The sequence below is a fragment of the Ascaphus truei genome, chromosome 17, assembly GCF_040206685.1.
Source record: "Ascaphus truei isolate aAscTru1 chromosome 17, aAscTru1.hap1, whole genome shotgun sequence".
NCBI lineage: Eukaryota > Metazoa > Chordata > Amphibia > Anura > Ascaphidae > Ascaphus > Ascaphus truei.
In genome coordinates this window covers 45046674-45069265 of record NC_134499.1, presented here as the reverse complement: position 1 = coordinate 45069265, position 22592 = coordinate 45046674, and the positions used below count along the sequence as shown (strand labels likewise).

The following is a 22592-nucleotide window of genomic DNA, read 5'->3' as shown; positions in this document are numbered from 1 at the left end:
CAAATATAACTTGTAGATCAGTGGTGCAGGTCCTGAGATAGAGTAAAGTCAATGAACACTCCTCTTACTGATATATTTTGTTAATCCAAATACAATCTATTCTGAAAGTACTCACAGTGTTTCTGTTCAGGAAATTCATGGGATTGCAGCTGCACTGGCGGAGGAGCTTTTTCACAAAGGTAAATACATTCCCGAATAGTTGGTTATATGATGTTATTTTATTTCCCGACAATAAATATATCAAGTTACATTTTGTATGTTTGTAAGCTAATCTTCATAAACCTGGAATGTTACTGATCTGTAACTGATGCCTGTATGATCCACAGACTGTACAGTGAGAGAATGGCATTTAACAGGTTACCGTAAATAACAAGGGCTAATAGCATGTGTACTTAAGTGGACTTTGGCTCTCAGTGGACAAAAGCCTAGGTAGGAACGGAGACATGGTAACCATTAATAACTAATTAAAAACAAAACAACTTTTAATAATATAGCAGGTTACTAGAATGTTAGCAATTGGTTGCACTTCTTTGAGTTAACACACTCGATTGGGTATTACTTCTCACAAGTCAGTGGGCATAATGAATAGTGAATTCTTTTAAATAGCAGGGTGGCTTCATCTTCCCAGGAATTTAAAATATTTATTTTTAACAACTCCCTTATCTGTTAAATTTCTTGAGCTGTTATACAGGAGTTAAGGATATACATATATATATATATTTTTATATATATATATATATATATATATATATATATATATATATATATATATATATATATATATATAAACCATACGATACCGTTTGAAGCACGAGATCAGGAGACAGCAGTCTGGTAAGTTTGATCACAAGTTTTTGTATTGAAAAAGACACATAAACCGACGTTTCGGTCCCCCACCTTGAGAAAGGTCCCACTGGGGGACCGAAACATCGGTTTATGTGTCTTTTTCAATACAAAAACTTGTGATCAAACTTACCAGAGTGCTGTCTCCTGATCTCGTGCTTCAAACGGTATCGTATGGTTTATTATTGCTTTATGGGACAAGCACCCAATTTTTTCTACTTGCAAGTATATATATATTTATTTTTTCTAAACCAGCTGTGCTTCTTCTATAGGCGAACAAGTACTTGCAGCAGGTGAAGTTTTTAATATCAAGCCACTGCAGCTGTATGCAGTAACTCAACAGCTACGACAGGGCAAGCCAACGTGTGTTACTGGAGATGCCAAAACTGATCTGGGACACATACTTGATTTTACATGCAGACTCAAATATCTAAAGGTAAAAGATACTGTATGTCAAGGAAGTTTTTATTTAAGATTTCAAAGTAAATGAATTGTATGAGAGGAATATCTTGTATTATTACATTACAGGATAGGCATATAATTTGCGGTTTTGTTGCATAGTTTGATTATGTTTATATTTCAGGGGGTTTGTCAACCAGAAGATAGAGAAGACCACAAACTCCATTCATTATCTACTCTGATTAAGTGACATGAAATGTGTCAAGGGCATATACATCAGAACACTGAAAAAGAAAATAGGACAAGCACAACCAGATTGTAGTATAAAACCATGTTTAAAAGTAAATAGAAGTATACAATTCTCACTTTCATATAAACCTTCACTGAAGAGATTCCTGCAGTTAAAGGTAGCCAGATTTAGTTTTGAATTAGTGTTTTTTTCATTTTGTTACATATCTGATCGAAAGACTTCATAGAGAATCCTGAGATCATATCCCCTACTGTAAAAATACCATTCGCGGCCAAATTAGAGAAAAGCTGGTCCTTACATCCTGGGGGAAAATCTGGGTTATTCTGCAGTGCGGTCAACGCTAAGCGGGATGAGACCAGTTTAGCACCCGCCTAAACCTGATCCCACAGTCCGCAAGAATGACTCAACTGGGAAGACCTTGATAGAGTTTGGTCTATTTTGCTTTTTGTGCCATAGTAGGTCTGAAATAGCCATCTCCTCTTCAAAGGACTCTTCTATATCTACCCATACTGTAAAGCCTGCAAGGACATGCTACATAACTAACTGTTCTAACTGTGAGACGTGATAGTACTGGAGCATGGAAGGTAGCCCTAAGCCTGCTTGAAATCTGTGACGATGAATATTCCTATTGACTCAAGGGTGGTGCTTATTCCATATAAAACTTGAGATCTCCTTCTGTAGGTCTTTTGCCTCGACTGAGATAGGCGTATGGAAATAATATAGGATTCGTGGCAGGAAAGTCATCATAACCGCATATATGTACGGCTATCAAGGACACAGGAAAGCTCTACCACTGTTCTAGATCTCGGAAGGAGGGAGGAGGAATTGCTATTTGTATAGACTATGCTAGTCCGTAGGGATTTTGACCCCCAGATATTTAATATGTCTTGCTCCACTTAAGTTTGAAATTTTTCTTCAAAAATTTCAAGGTGTGAGGGGGGAGATTGATATCTAGGGCTTCTAACTTATTATTGTTATTATTAATTTTAAACCCAGACCAGTCTCCAAATTGTTGTAGGATGGACATAAGCTTAGGCAGGGATATTAGCGGTTTCGTAATTATCAATAGAATGTCGTGTGTATAAAGACCGTTTTGTACTCCTTCTGTCCCAGTTGACATCTGGCAATATACGGACTAGAACGGATAAGGTTGCTAAAAGGCTCCATAGAGAGCCGTTTAGCTTGATAGCTGCTGAAGGGCTTCTATTCCCTGTAATAGTTTGACCAAATCGCAATTGAAGCAGTGTTGCAAACATATTGTCCCAGCTAAGCCTATCAAAGACCTTTTTGCATCCAAGGCTATGGGAATACTTTTCAGTTGTGCAAACTGTGTAACCTCTATTAATCTTCACGTTTTCGCTCCTGCTAGTCTATTTTACAATACCCTACTTGATCTGGAGGAATGATCGTGGGTAGGATTGGGATAAGTCTATTAGCTAGAATTTCGGTATAGATCTTAACGTCTTTCAACACAGATATGGGTCTGTAACTACCGCTGTTCAAGCTATCCCTGCCCATTTAGGCTCCATCACCATTTTATTTATAAAATGTTTTACCTGGAAGTAATACATTGAGTTGCCTCTCGTTTTCAAGTATGTCCTGGACATAGCTAATATGACAAATTAATACATGGTTACAAATACAGTTGCATAAATGAACAGAGTATACATTATATACAATACATTGCATGCACAGTTAGAGAAGATGTATATTATAGGCTTATGTAACAGTTACAGACCAGATTAAAATGTGAGACAGCCTTAGTTTTGAAAGAACTTAAACTTGTGGTGGATGTGAGAGTCTCCGGTAGGTTGTTCCAGTTTTGGGGTGCACGGTAAGAGGAGGAGCGGACGGATACTTTGTTGAGCCTTGGGACCATGAACAGTCTTTTGGAGTCAGATCTCAGATAAGTGCTGCATGTGGTAGGGGTGAGGAGCCTGTTCAGATAGTTGGGTAGCTTGCCCAGAAAGTATTTGAAGGCAAGACAGGAAAGGTGAACTTTGCGCCTAGACTCGAGTGATGACCAATCTAGTTCTTTGAGCATTTCGCAGTGTTGTGTGTTGTAGTTGCATTGGAGAACGAAACGACAAATTGAATTGTGGAGGTTGTCAAGTTTGCCAAGGTGGGTTTGGTGCCGAGCCATATACTATGTCTCCATAGTCGATAATTGGCATTAGCATCTGCTGTGCAATAAGCTTTCTGACCAGCAGGCTTAGGGAGGATTTGTTCCTGTAAAGTACACCTAGTTTGGCATAGGTTTTGGATGTCAGGGCATCAATGTGCATTCTGAATGTTATGTGGGAGTCAAACCATATGCCCAGGTATTTAAAACTAGTAACAGGAGTTAGGGTGGTGTTAGCGTTGGTTCTGATCTGGAGCTCAGTCACTGGAAGCTTTAAAAATTTAGTCTTGGTCCCAAATACCATTGTTACAGTCTTGTCAGTGTTTAAAAACAGTTTGTTTTGGGAAATCCAGTTTTCGAGTGTCAAAAAGTCAGACTGAAGTAATGTGTTCAAGGTCGGAGAGGCTATGGCTGTGTGCATTTAGGATTGTGTCATCTGCATACATGTGTATTGGAGCTTCCTTACAAGCTGTGGGAAGATCATTGATGAACACTGAGAAGAGTAGGGGCCCCAGAAACAGAGCCTTGTGGGACGTCACAGGTGATATCCAGGGGGTTGGAGTTAGAGCCTGAGATGGACACATGTTGGGATCTACCTGATAGGTAGGACTGAAACCAGTTTAAAGCATGTTTCCCTATTCCAGAGCTCTGGAGTTTGTTAAGCAGGATAGCATGATCAACTGTATCAAAAGCCTTTGCAAAATCTAGGAATATTGCACCAGTGAGTTGTCCCCGTTCCATTCCACACTGGATTTCATTGCAAACTTTTAGCAGGGTAGTTACGGTAGAGTGTTTGGGACGAAAGCCAGATTGGATTTGGCTAGGGGCCCTATGGGCCTGTGTCATAGATTACAGGGGCCTGGGATCCCTGAAAAAATGTGTTATATAATTTTGTCAGTGAAACCAGAAGAGAACTAAACTTTTTTTGTAATAGGAATTTGTGAACCCATCCAGGCCTGGGACTTTCCTATTTTTCAGAAATGTTATGGTCAGAGCGAACTTCTGTCATTATCGGATTATCGAGACTGTTTCTATCTTCTCGGGAGGTTTCATGACTTTAGGTACAGTATGTGGAGATATTGTGAGAGGGTTGGGGTTTCTTATTTTGCCCCGCAGTTAGTTGAATTCCACAAAAAAAAAATAATATATAGATATTGTGATGCCCACACAACGTTGTAGCATCTTTTAGTCCAAGAAAAAGGCAGGAAACGTTGTACTTCTCTTACATGGGGTTTATTTACATGGATTAAATCAAATGCTAACAGGCTCACCGTCCCTTTAAATCAAAACACCACATACAAATAATACCTATTCCCATTAGGGAAAGCCAACTAGACCACAGCTTTCGCCCTGACTAACTGCATGGCCAGCTAAGCTTGTTCTCAAACCAAAACATGTCCTGGCATATGCAACAATGTAACACAGTCTATGCATACAACAATAAAGTGTTTTATTTGCTTATCTGTCAGTCCTTTGGAGCAGACGTCCCTGCTTCAGCACAGCCTTGTCGCCCTTCTTGGGGGAACTCGGCCCCACGTTGAGCCCAGAGAAACTCTTCTTTAGGTCCTCTATACCAGCTTCCGCAACTGGTGAGCACTTCTATATCCCCCCCTTCTCTGGGGGAAAATCAGTCTCTCTGTCTGGCAGCTTCCTGTGTCTTTTAAAACACTTCCTCATTCAGTTCATTCAGACAGGCTGATTAACTCCATAAGTTAGCAGCTGCTGCTGGCTTCTCTTTGAGGAATTAACACAGTGGACTGGAAAGCACACTTACTTCACTGTTCCAGCCCCTAGAGGACAGTGATGGTATCACAATATATCTATCTATATATATATATATATATATATATATATATATATATATATATATATATATATCTAGAGAGAAAGGCCATGTGATCAGGCTAAGATCACGTAGAAGCCACAGCCTACTCCAAAAGGAACTGTTTTCTGGAACTGGACAGGACTTTTCACATCACTTCCTCACCTGGGACTGGGTTGAACACTTATCAAAAAAATATAGTTGTTGTTTATTTTATATATTGTTTATGGTCATAACACTTTATTTTCTCTTTCTACATTGCACTACTATATTTGCACTTTCTATTACACATAATCATTCTCACCATATTATTAGCACAATAGGTTTAGCGCTACTCAATCTATGTTTTTTGTGTATGTATATATATATATATATATATATATATATATATATATTATATAATCAAAAAATAAATAGATGATACCGTTCTGTGGCTAACGAAATGCTTTTATTTGTGCGAGCTTTCGAGATACACTGATCTCTTCTTCCGGCGATGTTACAATGAATGAAGCAAAAGGTATACTTAAAAACTTACACTGTTTTTAAGTATACCTTTTGCTTCATTCATTGTAACATCGCCGGAAGAAGAGATCAGTGTATCTCGAAAGCTCGCACAAATAAAAGCATTTCGTTAGCCACAGAACGGTATCATCTATTTATTTTTTGATTATTGAAGCTCGGCTAACACGGTACTGATACCTCTACATGTGTGTATATATATATATATATATATATATATATATATATATATATATATATATATATATATATATATATATATATATATATATATACATATACATACATACATACATACATACAGTGGTGGTCGACAAATCACCCAAAAATCTACTCGCCGAACAAATAAATCTACTCGCCACCTAGTACCAAACGTGTGCTGCTTGGGCCAATAGGAGCTCGCCACGATGTTAAATTCACTCGCCCAGGGCGTGCAAATGTATAGGTTTGTCGAACACTGTATATATATATAAATAAATAAAGAGAAGAACAGAGAGCGCACGTCCCATAGTGTAAAACAGTACATTTAATCAATAAAAAAGAGGACAAGGGGATTAAGAACACTCACAAAAGTACAAGATAAAAAGGCAGTTTGTGATATAATCACCACCAACAAGGCCACACCGTCCTGGAACACATCAGATGTTAGATAGTCCCTCCGGTTCACCTCCAGCAGTTGTCGGATGATTGGAAGCAATGTCTCTTAGCGTCAGTAAGGGAGTTTCTTTCAGTCTCAGATCAGATCCATGCGCTCTCTGGCCGTAAAGCGCGCATTGCGTGATGATGTGGTGTCGTGGTAGCGTGCCCTGACGCGTTTCGTCACGACGGGGCACGCTACCACGACACTACGTCATCACACTGCGCGCTTTACGGCCGGAGAGCGCATGGAGCTGATCTGAGGCTGAAAGAAACTCCCTATTTTTAAGTTAAGATATATAGGGTATATATATAAGATATATAGGATACTCCCCAGTTAAGATATATAGGGTAAATAAGAGATCCAGAGTGTGAGAGAGTGTGGGTGACAGAGAGAGAGAGTGTGGGTGACAGAGAGAGAGAGTGTGGGTGACAGAGAGAGAGAGTGGGGGTGAGAGAGAGAGGGAGAGTGTGGGTGAGAGAGGGAGAGTGTGGGTGAAAGAGGGAGAGTGGGTGAGAGAGGGAGAGTGTGGGTGAGAGAGGGAGAGTGTGGGTGAGAGAGGGAGAGTGTGGGTGAGAGAGGGAGAGTGTGGGTGAGAGAGGGAGAGTGTGGGTGAGAGAGGGAGAGTGTGGGTGAGAGAGGGAGAGTGTGGGTGAGAGAGGGAGAGTGTGGGTGAGAGAGGGAGAGTGTGGGTGAGAGAGGGAGAGTGTGGGTGAGAGAGGGAGAGTTTGGGGGAGAGAGGGAGAGTGTGGGGGTGAGAGAGAGGGAGAGTGCGGCTAGCTGAACATTGTTCTCACCATCTGGACACTCTGTGGTATATCCGTGAGGACCGCGTTAGTAATGGAGGCGCGCTAATTTTAAAAAAAAATGGTCGCCGCGCGCCTGATCGGGAGTGAGGAGGGAGGGAAGGAAGAGGTGGCCGGAAGCCCTACACCAGGCCTGCACAACATGCGGGCCGCATACGGCCGGTCTGGCCTCTCTGTGCGGCCCGCGATGACTCTGGCCGGGCGCCAGTTAATTTAATTAAATTAAATTAAAAAAAAAAGTTTAAAAAAATGGCGGCGATTCATCCCTCCTCCCTCCCTCTCCCTCCCAGCCCCCTCCCTCTCCCTCCCAGCCCCCAGGTTCAGCAGCATGAGGAGGATGCGGCAGCCGTGTGTTTTTTTTCCCCTTCAATAGCAGGCTGCCGGGGAGGTCAGAGCATGCTGGGGGCGGGGCTTGTGAGGGGGGGTGGGCTGCTGACATGTGAGGGGGGGGTGGGCTGCTGACATGTGAGGGGGGGGGGTGGGCTGCTGACATGTGAGGGGGGTGGGCTGCTGACATGTGAGGGGGGGTGGGCTGCTGACATGTGAGGGAGTGCTGTGAGAGCTGTGTGCTCTGAGCAGTGTGCAGTGAGAGTGTGTGGTGTGTGCAGTGGGAGTGTGTGCAGTGGGAGTGTGTGCAGTGGGAGTGTGTGCAGTGGGAGTGTGTGCAGTGGGAGTGTGTGCAGTGGGAGTGTGTGCAGTGGGAGTGTGTGCAGTGGGAGTGTGTGCAGTGGGAGTGTGTGCAGTGGGAGTGTGTGCATGCGTGCAGTGGGAGTGTGTGCGTGCGTGCAGTGGGAGTGTGCAGTGAGTGCTGGGAGTGTGTGCAGTGTAGAGTGTGTGCAGTGTAGAGTGTGTGCAGTGTAGAGTGTGTGCAGTGGTGCAGTGAGAGTGTGTGCAGTGAGAGTGTGTGCAGTGGTGCAGTGAGAGTGTGTGCAGTGAGAGTGTGTGCAGTGGTGCAGTGAGAGTGTGTGCAGTGGTGCAGTGTAGAGTGTGTGCAGTGAGAGTGTGTGCAGTGGTGCAGTGTAGAGTGTGTGCAGTGAGAGTGTGTGCAGTGGTGCAGTGAGAGTGAGTGCTGGGAGTGTGTGCAGAGTGCTGGGAGTGTGTGCAGTGTGCTGTGAGCAGTGTAGAGTGTGTGCAGTGGTGCAGTGAGAGTGAGTGCTGGGAGTGTGTGCAGTGCGCTGTGAGCAGTGTGCAGTGTAGAGTGTGTGCAGTGTGTGCAGTGTGTGCAGTGTGCAAAAAAAAATTGTGGTGGCGTACAGAGCCAAAATTATGAAAATTGTCAGTGTCCAATTATTTCCGGACCTAACCGTATATTCTTGCTTATGCTTATTGTCACCATCTCTCCTTTTGGAGAATGGGGGGGGAAAAAAGGGCAGGGGTGGTGTGACGGAGCGGCCTGTAGGTGAGGTCAGAGAAGACTACACATGAATTTTAGGATGAACCAAAACGTTGAGTAGTTTATTTCTCCACAAAACAGCAACCAAATATTAGGGATACTGCCCCTTTAAGGCAAAACCACAATCATAAAACAAGCACCTACTCCACGTTGGGAGACTAAATAAACATTCCTCCGGCCCTTTCTATCTGACTGGCTGGGTAGGCCAGATCCCAGTGCAAAATGTATAAAAACAATACCATATCTGGAAGCAATATATAGCTTCTTAACTGCGAGTGTTCTGGTCCGGCGTATCCGGTTTCTCCAGATGCAGGTGTTTCCAGATGCAGTCCTGCTGTTCCCAGGAAAGTCTTTTGCCCTATCCATGCAGGCTTCTCTGCTGTGTGGGGCTTTGGGCTCCCCACTGTTCCTGGATAAAACTCTCTGGTGAACAATCCTTGATCCTTATGGGCGGGAGCTCTGTTGTCTGTGTTCCTGTAACAGATTCCAACAGAGACACTGAAAAACAGCTACTTCCTGCCTTTTATCCCTGCTCAATCTGGAGTTTCACACATCACATTCATGAAACCCGACACCAGTGCAGTTTCCTGTCCTGTAAAGGGAGTTTAACTCCTTGACTCCCTTTCAGGTGGTATAAAGAGCCCAAGTCCCATGACAGGAGCTAATAGGGTCTGATTGTGTCTTTGGGGAAGAAAACAAAAAAGCTGCTTGGCATTCATTGGTGAAATTGCACTTAGTGGCCCGAAGGGCACAATCTACATTCAACATTAGCAAAGCAGAGGAATAAACCTCAAAGCCCGACGCTACTAACCTTGGCCACAGCCGCAGTGGCCGTACCATACGTTATGTGGGCCGTACCATACGTCCTGTTAAAAACAGAATTATGAAACACATTCGTTCCATAAAAAGAAAAGATTTAATGTTACCAGTTTCTAAACATTTTTCTGATTGTCCTTCAGGCAGTCTATCAAACTTTCAATTTTCAGTTGTTGAATTAGTGTCTATGCCCGTGAGAGAGGGTGATAGATTAAAGCTTCTCAACCAACGTGAGATGTTTTGGATCCACTCTTTGGATACATTATTCCCTGCAGGAATTAATACAGAATGGGATTTAAAACATTTTCTATGAATTTGCTTGCTATGCCTCTGTTTTATGTAATTATTGACTGATTGTTTGATCATTAAGATCATTAAGATATTTATTCATTTTCTTGATCTGCTTTTCATATGATCATATAAGATATTTTTGGCTGATAGGTCCTTTTGGTTTTCTTTTTTCATTTTTCATTATTTTTTGCATTTTGTTCATTTATTTTTCATTTGTTTCTTAGCATAATATGTTTTATACATGTGTTCTGATCATTTCAAATTCTGGCAGATTTATTATATAAAATCAAATGTATTATGTCTTAAGTGAAGATTGATATGATTACATTGTTCATAGTCTGCTTTATTGTATTAAGTTAATAGGTTAATGAGTTATATATATTGATTGTTTATTATAGATTTGGACAAATGTATTTCTATGCTCCCACAGATGATATATATGTGTTATTGATTTTTTTTGTATGTTGGTCTTTTTTATTGCATTTTTACTTGTTTATTATCTCTTTGTGGATCTCTTCCCTCTGAGCATTACGCCCCTTTCCTGTGTTTCATTTTCACAGGGGATTTGTGTCCTGGGGGTTTTGTTTTACCTGGGCACAGGTAGGCGGTGCTTTTGAGGGTGTAGATCATATAAGAGTTTGATGAAGACCATTGAAACTACTCTTTGATAAAGCGCACCATGCGAGAAACGGGTTAGAGGTTTCTCTTTTAAATAGTTTGTCCCATTACATTTTTGTTATTTTTTCATTTGGCCTCCAGTTCTCGTTTTTTCATTGCTGTGCTTCTAGTTTTTTCTTCTGTTTATACATTCAACATTAGAATAATCTCTAACCCGTTTTGTGGGAGAACCCTTTTGGAATATGTTTTCAGAGCCCAAAACATTTTCATTTTTGAATGGTTTTATGTACAACAAGATGTGAGGGTTGACGAGGTGCGTAAATATTGATATATACATTTGAGCCAATACGTGGTAGATGGTATTGGTTTTTTTGTCACGTGTCTTCAGCCTATGACCCATTTTCAATATGCAATGTGATGAGATTTAATTTGAGATGTGTAGGAGGTGTATGTACCACGTGCATATATACATTTAAGCTCTGTGCCATTATATAGTCCTGACATGGCTTCCGGGCCCAACATAAAGCCCCCCAGTCTCATAAAGCCTACCAGTTTTCTTCCTTCCTTGGATGTTTTAATATTGGGAGTGCCTATTTTGCATGTTTGCTGAGCATAACTGGTGTTGTATGGAAGATCTGCTATATCTAAGAGGTGCATCTCGGCGTCAGGTGCCTGCCTCTATTAGACCTGAGTCTAGGACTTGTAAACATGGTATAATGTCACAGGATGTTGGTGTATTATTCCTGTTATGTGACAAATATGCAGTCTATATTGTGTGTATGTATATCTTTATATAGCACCTACAGCTGTACTTGGCGCTTTACCAAAGAGACAATACAGTATAGGGAATACAAGTACAATAAGTGCAACAAATAATATCAGACAATCGGAAAGGAAAACCCTGCCCCGGAGAGCTTACACTCTGTTATATGATGGAAAATTTACAGAGACACCAGGTGAGTGAATAAGTGCAGTAGATTAGAGTCACATAGTCATTAGTAGAAGTGACTGTGTATGTCATCCATGAGTCTAGGCTACGGATACGCTTCACTTAAGAGGTGAGTTTTAAGGTTAGTCTTAAAGGTGGGGAGAGAATGTGCTTGGTGTAAACTGAGCGTGAGGGAGTTCCACAGGTAAGGGGCAGTGAGGGGGGAAAAAGATTTAGGTGAGTGAGCAGTAGAGATGAAAGGGATGTGAAGGAGGTGGTTTTGGGTAGAATGCAGAAGACGTGCAGGGCCATAGCAAGTGATCAGAGCTGATATGTAAGGAGGAGAAGATGAGTGGAGAGCCTTGAAGGTAATTAGAAGAAGTTTGTGGGTGATCCGAAGCTTGTTGGGAAGTCGTGAGCGGGGTTTAAGTAGGAGATGAGCAGGGACTGTTTTGGGAGAAAGTGAAATACTTAGAGTAGCAGAATTTTGGATCGATTGCAAAGGAGAAAGTTGTGAGGCAGGGAGGCCTGTTAGTAGTATGGGAAGGGAAAGTATCCACTGGCGCCTATATATAATACACTTAAAGGATATATGAAAACCAAGCCTGTTGGCTGATGGACGTAACTCCTCACGTTGTGCTTAAAGAAAAGAGAAAGCACAACACATAGCGTAATACTGTAACTATATACACACAACACTTAACAATACATACAACAGCTGAGAAATTGATAGGTGAAATATGTAATTTAAAACATTTAATAACAATTATAAATAATATATAATACACATGGACATATAATAAACAGTTAATCTAATAAAAATGATGATAAGGTACTCTGCACCACCGATGAAGATAGTAGCAATGCCTACTCACCAGATAGAGTAGGTAAGTAAGCAGTGGATAATTTTGAGAGTATCCCCTCTCGTTTCTTAAGGCTGCTCTCTGCTGGCTGACGTCTCTGGAACCATGCGTTTGTAAATCTTCATGCGGGTGCTTCCGCAGCTCGCCTGGACAGCCGCCCAGATGGTGCAGAACCGCAACAGCTGACCAAATGCGCCGTCAGCATCAGCAGATCAGCCGGTCCAACAGCGGACGTAGACTCAGCGGCAGCAGCCACCCCAGCACGCCGTCGGTATCAGCCGCCCAGATGGTGTAGAGCCGCAACAGCTGACCAAGTGCGCCGTCAGCATCAGCAGACCAGCCGGTTCAACAGCGGACACAGACCCAGCGGCAGCAGCCACCCCAGCACGCCGCCGATATCAGCGGGCCGACTGGTCAGCCACAAACGTAGATGATACAAAGCGTGGGGATACTATCACCAAAGTGCAGAGTACTAAAAAACGCCACCCTACGCGTTTCGAAAGGCTCTCTGCTTTCTTCCTCAGGGGTTTGTAAAATATGGTGTCCGACAAGGTCCCTTAAATACAAAGTCTGTAATTTAAAGGGATAGATTCCACCTGCAGTTCAAAGCACTTGCGCAATAAGCACAATGAGAAAGTTCTTGGATTTATCATGCACATGCGCATTGAATTGTTCCTTTAAATGGTATAAAGTGCTGCTGCAAATTGTTATACTCAGCTGTTACAATAAACAAACAATTTGGACATAAACTCATTTTGACACATGACAATAAAACAACATATATAATAACAAATAATGATACATTTGGTGCATATATAAATTTTACTTTACTATGTAGAGAAAGTCTGTGTAGGGAGATGGTGGAGCACTGCAAAGAATTAGGGCTGGAGGCAGATCCGTGAAAAGTAAAAATGCTTTATTCCAGATGCATGGTAGCAACAGCTACATTAAAAAGGGTCCTCTAACGCGTTTCGCGCTATGACAGCGCTTTATCAAAGAGTAACTCCTGTCTCCCCTGATCCCCCTTATATGCTGTTCCCCACGGAGGTGATTTCGCGCCAAAAATCAGTCAAAACTCTGACTGAAGCTGAAACCACGTAAAAAACTACGGTGGCCTCATAGGGTAAAAACACCTCCGTGCTGAAAAAGCAAAGGCGGAAATACAAAAAACTGCATACATAGCCAGATTGATGAGTCTGGTGACAACACATAACACAGACATTACACAAGAGTAAAAAAATGAGATAAATGGACTATAACATACTGAATAAAGAGATGTAAAGTACATAAAGTAAAAAAGCAGCACATATAAAGAAATATAAAATAAATATTTAACTCTCATTAGATAACTGGGAACATGAAGAAATATACCCATCAATAGACCCATCACTCTGATAGTAGTGTATCTATTATCACTAAATATAATAATAAACATGAATGTTTATGTTAACTCAAAATAAATAAACTAGTCTCAATACAAAAATAATGGCAATAATAATAAAGTTAAAGAGATACATATGTATAATTATCATCTTAAAACAGAAAATTTGAAAAATACATTTATAAAGATCATAATGCTGTTATCACCCAGTAATAGGCTATTGGATTAACTTCATCCTATCAGAGTCACGGATATCAGAAAAAACCCAAGAATAAAGTATATTAATACAAATATTGATTCAATAGAAAAATATATTAGATTGAAATGTATATAATATTAATCATTTATGTACCTAATAATGAACATATACATTAGTGATAAGAGATTATTATGAGAAAATGGAGGTAAAGTCAGAACATAAAATGGTTTTATAAAAAATGGTTTTATAAAAAATGTATCAGTACCCAATCTTGATTGATCCCATTTGGGTATAGGGAATCCATGGTGAAGATCCAGAACATCTCACGTCTATTGAGCATGTTCAATCTGTCACCACCACGAATGGGTGGAGGAACATGCTCAATAGCCGAAAAAGAGAATTTCTGGATACCTCCATGTGCGCAATGGGCAAAATGACGTGACACCGGATGTGTGGTAGTAAGATTTTTTATAGCTCTGACATGCTCCATTATCCTAATTTTCAGAGGTCTTATGGTGCGTCCAATGTAGTGTTTACCACACCCACACTTAAGTATGTACACAATAAAGCTGGAATTACAATTAATAAATGTGGATATTTTTATCGTTTTTTTGGGTTTTAAAGCATTGATGCATTTGAGTGGCGTTGCATATTGGCAGACCACACAATGGGCACATTTAAAAAAACCTTTAGGTATATTGGAAATGTGATGTGGATGATTGGAGTGAAACAGGCTTGGTGACAGAAAACCTGCCAATGACTTCGCTTTTTTGAAAACAAATTTTGGTCCCTCTTTAACTACATTTTGCAAATCTTTGTCCAATTTTAGGGTATCCCAATGTTTGTAAATGATACGTCTAATGGAGTCTGCCTGTTTACACTGTTGCGTTACAAAAAAAGGGGGCCTATTGTCCATTTTCTTTGTCATCATGGTTCTTTTATCCTTATTTTTATAATTCTTACCACTAGTGAAGAGATCTGTGCGATCTAGAGTTTTTACAACATCAAGGGATTCCAAAATATGGACTTTATTATATCCTTTCTTGAGGAACCTCTGAACCAGATCCTCAGATTGTGTATTAAAGGATTCCTCAGTAGAGCAAAGCCTTCTCAGTCGTAAAAATTGCCCTTTCAAAATCCCCTTTTTGAGAGGCCTGGAGTGATTGCTGCTTGCCATCAAGAACGCATTGCGTGAATTGGGCTTCCTATGGACGTCCGTCTGAATAACTTTATTGACATCTATGTACAACATTATGTCCAAATATGCAATGTGTTGAATATTTAAATCATAAGTGAATTTGAGATTGTATTGGTTAATATTAAGAGTGTTAAAGAAAGCTTCAAATAAAAGAAAATCACCATCCCAAATAAAGAACAGATCGTCGATATAACGCCTGTAAAAGATAATGTGCTCTCTAAAAGGGTTCTGATCACTAAAAATAAAAATAGATTCCCAGAAAACCATGAACAAATTAGCATAAGATGGTGCAAATGAAGTCCCCATAGCGGTGCCCTTAAGTTGTAAGAAAAATTGTGAATCAAACGTAAAATAATTGTGTGTTAATAAAAATGTGATACATTCAATCAGAAACGTGCAAAGTGTAATAGGTAGTTTGGATAGATGAAGATAATGTTGTACAGCAGAAATCCCTTGGTTGTGTTGTATAATGCTATAAAGTGACGTGACGTCCATAGTAGCCCAACTGTAAGAGGTTTTCCACTCAACCTCTTTTAGGTCTGTCAAAAGTTGATTAGAATCCTTCAGGAAGGAAGGCAATGAGTGAACCAGCGGTTGAAGGTAACCATCAATATAGCGTGATACACCATCTCCCAAAGATCCAATACTAGCCACTATGGGCCTACCAGGCGGGCAGGTTAGTGACTTATGGATCTTTGGGAGATGGTGGAACACCGGGACGATGGGATGTGTACACAACAAGAAATCAAATTCTTTCTTGTTGAGGACACACAGCATCACCCCCAAATCTAACAAATCTTTTAGCTCCTTAAGAAATTTCGTCGTAGGGTCACTCCCCAGTTTCCTATATGAACAAGCATCACTCAATTGTCTAAGTGCTTCTAATTGGTAGCTGGACGAGGATTGCACCACCACCGCTCCCCCCTTGTCCGCATTCTTAATGACTATTGAATTGTCATTTTGCAGAATAGTAAGTTCAGTTCTTTCTTCTTTAGTTAAATTATCATGGGGGAAGCTGATGGAGGCGCAACCCTCCGCCAGCTGTTTGAGATCTTGTTCCACCAGTCTCTCGAAAGTGGAGATAAAGGGACCCTTGGATGTATATGGGATAAATTTGGATTTTTTCCTAAAATCTGTATGCTGATGGATAAAGAAGTTAGACATAGGTATATCAGTACATTGTTCAATCTCATTTTGTTCAAGTAACAACCCCTCCATATCTGATATCACACTAAGCTCCCTAAAGGAGGGAAGTGAGTTAGGAGGATCAAGTGTCAAGTTCTTATCAGGTGGAGATGAAGATGATGTAATCTCTTGGACCGGTTCTGCATCTGACCTTGATGAGAAGAATTTTTTAAAACACAATTTACGTATAAAGCATTGTAAGTCAATGGTGGTGTTAAACAGGTTGATGTTATTCAATGGTGCAAAGTTCAGACCTTTATTCAAAAGGGTTAGTTGGCTATTGGTCAGAATCTTATCTGAAATATTGATGACATTGTCAGTAGCTGTATCTATGAATATTTTTTCCGTTTTGTTGCTCCTCGCACCCCATTTCTTCCTTGACCGCCTCGTCCTCTTCCAGACCAGTTTTTTGACTCTGATTCTTTTTGTGTTTGATGCCAGTTTACTGATTGTCCGGATGTACTCGGAATGGGATGATCCCTATTATCCTCCCTGTTACGACTACTCGATCTCCATGTATCTGTGATCTGATCAAAGGCAACCGATATGTTTCGGCTATCTCCCTCTGAGGCCTCAGACTCAAAACTAGAAGCTTCAGAGTATTTGTTTTTCAAGATAGATTTTTTGGGGTTTGTGGTAGATTTCTCTTTATCTTTGGTGCCTGAAAATGACCTATCTGATCTACCCCTGTTGGTATTTGTCACTGGTCTCCTCTGCCACACGTATACTTGTTTTCTAATATAATCTTGTTTATCACGTTCAAATTTGCCCTGTTTCTTAAGAATAATCTCTTTCTCTATCTGTTCTAAATTTTTGGATAAGATCTGGTCGTTGTTATCAAAATGCTCCATAACCTCAAAAGCTTTCAATTTTGTCTGCAAAAGTTCAATCTCCTTAGCCAATGATGTGATCTCTTTGGTTTTTTGTTTGACAATAATCTGGATCAGTTTGAATGAGCAGTCATCTAACGTCTGAATCCACTGTTTCTCAAAGTCCGCGTTATTAAAACCAAATGTGGGTGTTTTCTTAATGCGGAGTCCTCTTGGGATCCTTTTTACCTTAGTGTAATTTTCAAGGGATGTAATTTCCCACCATAGTCTTAATCGCAGCGTCTGTAGTGTTTCTAATTTGAAAAAATGTGTACCCAGGTCTGAAGGTTCATCACAAATCAAATCCCCACTGTCATCAAAAACATATTCAGCTCGTTTGGTGCGTTTGGTATTATCACATCTATTGTATGAGAAAGTCTTAACAGTTGGTTCTTCAATAATATCCTCATTAGAGTTTTCTGTATCCATTATGAAAGATATGATCTCTGTACTAATAAATTTGAGTTAGGGTCTATGCGAAAACCAGAATATATAAAAAAATATAAACCTGGTTTACAAATCACACATCAGGAACCTGACAAAAAATAAAAATAGAAAAATAGAAAAAAAGCCAAACCAGCCCTATAAAAAAATCTTTAACACTTATAATGATATCCAGTAGTGATATATATCAATAATAAGTCCATTCACAGTCCATGGTATGAGCAACCAAAAATGATATACAAACAGCAAAAAATGAGAAGTGAATCTCCTGATGGTGCTTCTAAATCCAAGATTATGCAATGTTGGCCATAATGCCTAGGAGTCCGGGGTACAATTAATACAATTAATACAATTAATATACCCCGGACTCCTAGGCATTATGGCCAACATTGCATAATCTTGGATTTAGAAGCACCATCAGGAGATTCACTTCTCATTTTTTGCTGTTACTATGTAGATAGTAGATAGGATATATCAAAAATTGATACAACCAATCTGTAACCTATTAATTTTAGTGATTCAGTGATATACTATAAACTGTGAGTATACTGTGTATTAAACTTAATTTATAAACTATGTGATTAATTATAGAATATTTAAAAAGTGCTCAGACAATTTTATAAATAATGTTTATAATCAAGTATAGGAGGAGTAGGATATATTTGATATATGAATTACGTTAGCTAGATATATGTGTCACAAGGACATTGATGTTATTAACCTACCAAAAAGGATTTTAAATCAAATTCTACATTTAAGCCCATTGGGGATAGAGTACGTAATTCATAGATCCAATAGGATTCTCTTCTCCCCAATAGGCTTAAAGTATTCCCTCCTCTCCAATGTGGAGTGATACACTCGATGGCCACACATTTTAGACCCTTAGGATCTTGGTTGTGCACTCGTAGAAAATGATTGGACACGTTATGTGTTACTAAACCAGTTTTAATATTGTATATATGTTCATACAAACGTCTTTTTATAGCTCTAGTGGTCATACCCACATACTGCAGACCACATGGACATTCAAGCAAATAAATAACGAAAGAATTATTGCATGTAATATGTTGCTTAATTTTATAACTTTTTTGAGTTTTATTTGAAATGAAGTCAGATTTTTTGGTACTATATTTACATGCAGTGCATTTGTTACAGGGGAAATATCCTCCACAGAGTACCATTTTCTTATGAATAGGTTGCAGCGATGGACAGCTAGGTGCCAGTCTTTGGCCTATATTTGGAGCTTTAGTAAATATGATATGTGGATACTCGGGTAGGATGCCCTCTAGATCTTTATCCTTTTTTAATATAGGCCAATATTTTTTAAGAGTTTTGCGTATGTTTGGAGCCATTTGGTTGAATTGTGTAACAAATGACATATTTCCTGATGTATTTATATTTTTATTTTTATTTTTGTATTGTAGAAGACTGGTTCTGTCCATCGCTGCAACCTCAGCAATGGTTGTATCTAAATCATGTGTGGGATACTTCCTCTCCAAAAATTTGTTTTTTAAATCTTCTGCCTGTGTTTTGAATGTGTCTGGATGAGAGCTGTTTCTTTTAAGTCGAATGAACTGTCCCTTGGGGATATTTTTGACCCATGTGGGGTTATGGTGGCTGTGCGTGTAAATAGTTATTTGATTGAACCGGTTTAAAATACGTGCTGGTGTGAATGCAATTATTTACAATAGTTATCTCTAAATCCAAAAATTCAATTTTATTGGGACTTGTGACAAATGTGAATTTTAAATTTTTTGTATTATTATTCATATATAACTGAAACTGTGCTAACTGTGCTTGTATACCTGACCAAATAAAAATAATATCATCTATGTATAGGATACTCCCCAGTTAAGATATATAGGGTAAATAAGAGATCCAGAGTGTGAGAGAGTGTGGGTGACAGAGAGAGAGAGTGGGGGTGAGAGAGAGAGAGGGAGAGTGTGGGTGAGAGAGGGAGAGTGTGGGTGAGAGAGGGAGAGTGTGGGTGAGAGAGGGAGAGTGTGGGTGAGAGAGGGAGAGTGTGGGTGAGAGAGGGAGAGAGTGGGGGTGAGAGAGAGAGAGGGAGAGTGTGGGTGAGAGAGGGAGAGTGTGTGGGTGAGAGAGGGAGAGTGTGGGGGTGAGAGAGGGAGAGTGTGGGGGTGAGAGAGGGAGAGTGTGGGGGTGAGAGAGGGAGAGTGTGGGGGTGAGAGAGGGAGAGTGTGGGGGAGAGAGGGAGAGTGTGGGGGAGAGAGAGGGAGAGAGAGAGGGAGAGTGTGGGGGAGAGAGAGGGAGAGTGTGGGGGAGAGAGAGAGGGAGAGTGTGGGGGAGAGAGAGGGAGAGTGTGGGGGAGAGAGAGGGAGAGTGTGGGGGAGAGAGAGGGAGAGTGTGGGGGAGAGAGAGAGGGAGAGTGTGGGGGGGAGAGAGAGGGAGAGTGGGGGGGTGAGAGAGAGGGAGAGTGTGGATACTCCCCAGTTAAGATATATAGGGTAAATAAGAGATCCAGAGTGTGAGAGAGTGTGGGTGACAGAGAGAGAGAGTGGGGGTGAGAGAGAGAGAGGGAGAGTGTGGGGGTGAGAGAGGGAGAGTGTGGGGGTGAGAGAGGGAGAGTGTGGGGGTGAGAGAGGGAGAGTGTGGGGGTGAGAGAGGGAGAGTGTGGGGGTGAGAGAGAGAGTGTGGGGGAGAGAGAGGGAGAGTGTGGGGGAGAGAGAGGGAGAGTGTGGGGGAGAGAGAGGGAGAGTGTGGGGGAGAGAGAGAGAGGGAGAGTGTGGGGGAGAGAGAGGGAGAGTGTGGGAGTATGTTAGTAGTATGTAACAAAAATCCAGATGGGAGAGGATAAGGGCTTTCATTGGAGGTTTAGCAGTAGCATGATAGATGAAAGAGAGGATCTTGGCAATATAACCGAGGGAAAAAGCGTAACATTTTAAGCCATGCCTTAAATGGAGAAGTAAATAGAGGAGTCAAAAATAGTTACATATTTACATATAGTGTATGTAACTATATTTGACTCCATTTCCTTCTCCATTCATGGCATGGCTAAAATGTTACGCTTTTTTTCTCTGTAATATTGCTAAGATCCTCTCTTTCATCTTGTCACTCCTAGGCAACATGCTTAGACAACCAGATACTGTAGATGGTAGAACCATTTACTGTGACTGACAAAGGGGATATTGGGCCAGTTATATGGGGTAAATATGGGGAGCTCCGTTTTAGTCATATTACGTTTTTAAGATGGCGGAGCAAGGCTATAGCCAGGAGGCAATCATACTTCGGACTGGACTGCAGGTTTGAGGGTAGGGGTGGATAGATATCTGTGTATCCTCTCCATAGAGATGATACCCAAGGCCAAAAGAGTTGATGAAGTCACCAAGTTATAGTGTGTAGAGCGAGAAAAGGAGAGGTCCCAGAACATAAACCTGAGGTATACCAACAGGCAGATCAACAGAAGACAAAGACCTGTTGGCAACAGAGACCACTAATGTGTGATGGGAGAGGTATGATGAAAACCTGTATAGAGCTTTGTTGCAGATACCAAGGGAATTTAGAATATGAAGAAGATGGTGATCAACCGTATCAAAGGAAGCAGAGAAATCGAGCAGGATAAGTAGGGAAAATAGCCATGGGATTTGGCTTAATGTAGCCCATTGGGTACTTTAGTGAGTACAGTCTCTGTAGAAGGAGCTGTACAAAACTCAATTTGCAAAAGGTCCAGGAGGGCATGGGAATTAAGAAGGTTGATCCTTGCCTTTAGCAGGGTGCCCGGTGAAATAACTATAAGATCATGTCCTCCATGGGGACGGAATCAGTCTCTGGCAGCTTTTAGAATTTGCTCCTTAATCTTTTAGAAGTGGAGATGTGATCATGTCTCTAGGTCTATCTGGGTCTCTGTATCGCGACCAAAAGGTTATGTAGGCTCTATTGATGAGGAGGAAGTCTGCAGGTAATGTCGGAACCAAGTCTTTAAATAGGCGTGAAAGGTACTCCTTCAGCTGGTTCTGAAGGATCGACTCTAGTATGTTGTTAATTAAGTTATTTCTTCTCCGCTTTTTGGCATCCTCGGCCTTCTCCACTAGCGTTTCTATTCTCTTATGTAGTGACTGCAGAGCATTGTCTGCTGCAGTCTGGAATTGCTCTACCTCTAGACGGCCCTGCATGCGAGTTGTCCCCTCTCCCTGTGAGGCCAGCTCATTCTGCAGCCACACCATAGATCTCTCCAGTTCTTTAAGTAATGTGTCCTTAATATCTTGAACAAACGTTTACATATTTCTTTGGTAGTAATTGCCCACTTGTTTGTCTTTCCCGTCCGCTTTGGACTCTCGTCCCTTTTTGGAAACGCCTCCATTTTGACACTGCATGTAGCCCTCTAGTCCTGTGACACGTCTTGTATGTATGATTTCCATCCTTTGGGCCCCATTGTATGCTTCTCTGGTGCTAATCGCTTTCAGCTGGTGTTCCGATTAGTTTGGTTGGGTTTGTTTTTTGTTTTTGCTGTGGGTTCTCCCCTCGTTGGTCAGAGAACTCTTCCTATGCGACCGTGCTTATCAGTGCTGTACACGCTACACCCGCAATTGATATTTTGGTACCCATCTGATGTAAATTGGTAACTTTTATGTCATCTGAGGTAAATATTGGAGACTTTTATATAGAAGTTAAGCATGCTTTAAAAGAAAATATTGTATGCAGACAGCTAGGCTAATAGTATTTTTGTTGCTGTTTTATTTGTTCCCTTCCCAGATAAGTGGCACAAGAGGACCTGTTGGAACTAGTAATATCGAAGAGCATTCACTGCCATATGATTTATCTATATTCAAGTCTCTTCGTCAAATAGAGGTAAGCGGACTGTTGCATTTATCATTAACTCTGGAATTAGAAGTCATAAGAGATGTCCCGCTGGGAACAGACAGTTGACATGGAATGTAAATTCAAAGTGGCTGTTGCTGTTGTCCGATATAGTAACATTTGTTTTGCATTTTAATGCAAGATAAAACTTGTTCACCTTTTAGGTTACAGAATCATGTAATTCTGTAGTG

At 40.9% G+C, this 22592-nt stretch overlaps 1 protein-coding gene across 8 annotated transcripts in view; it reads left to right on the top strand.

Annotated features, from left to right (window-relative positions):
• The window catches only part of NISCH (nischarin), a 185329-nt gene that overhangs the window by 5539 nt on the left and 157198 nt on the right, over positions 1 to 22592 (top strand). For all 8 annotated transcript variants that reach the window (XR_012788657.1, XM_075575032.1, XM_075575031.1 and 5 more), the window contains exons 4-6: positions 131 to 179; positions 1116 to 1279; positions 22297 to 22392. Coding sequence is in view for 7 of the 8 variants with exons in the window: in XM_075575032.1 (XP_075431147.1) it covers positions 131 to 179; positions 1116 to 1279; positions 22297 to 22392 (309 nt within the window). In the remaining variant the exon portion in view is untranslated. The remainder of the gene's footprint in view (positions 1 to 130; positions 180 to 1115; positions 1280 to 22296; positions 22393 to 22592) is intronic.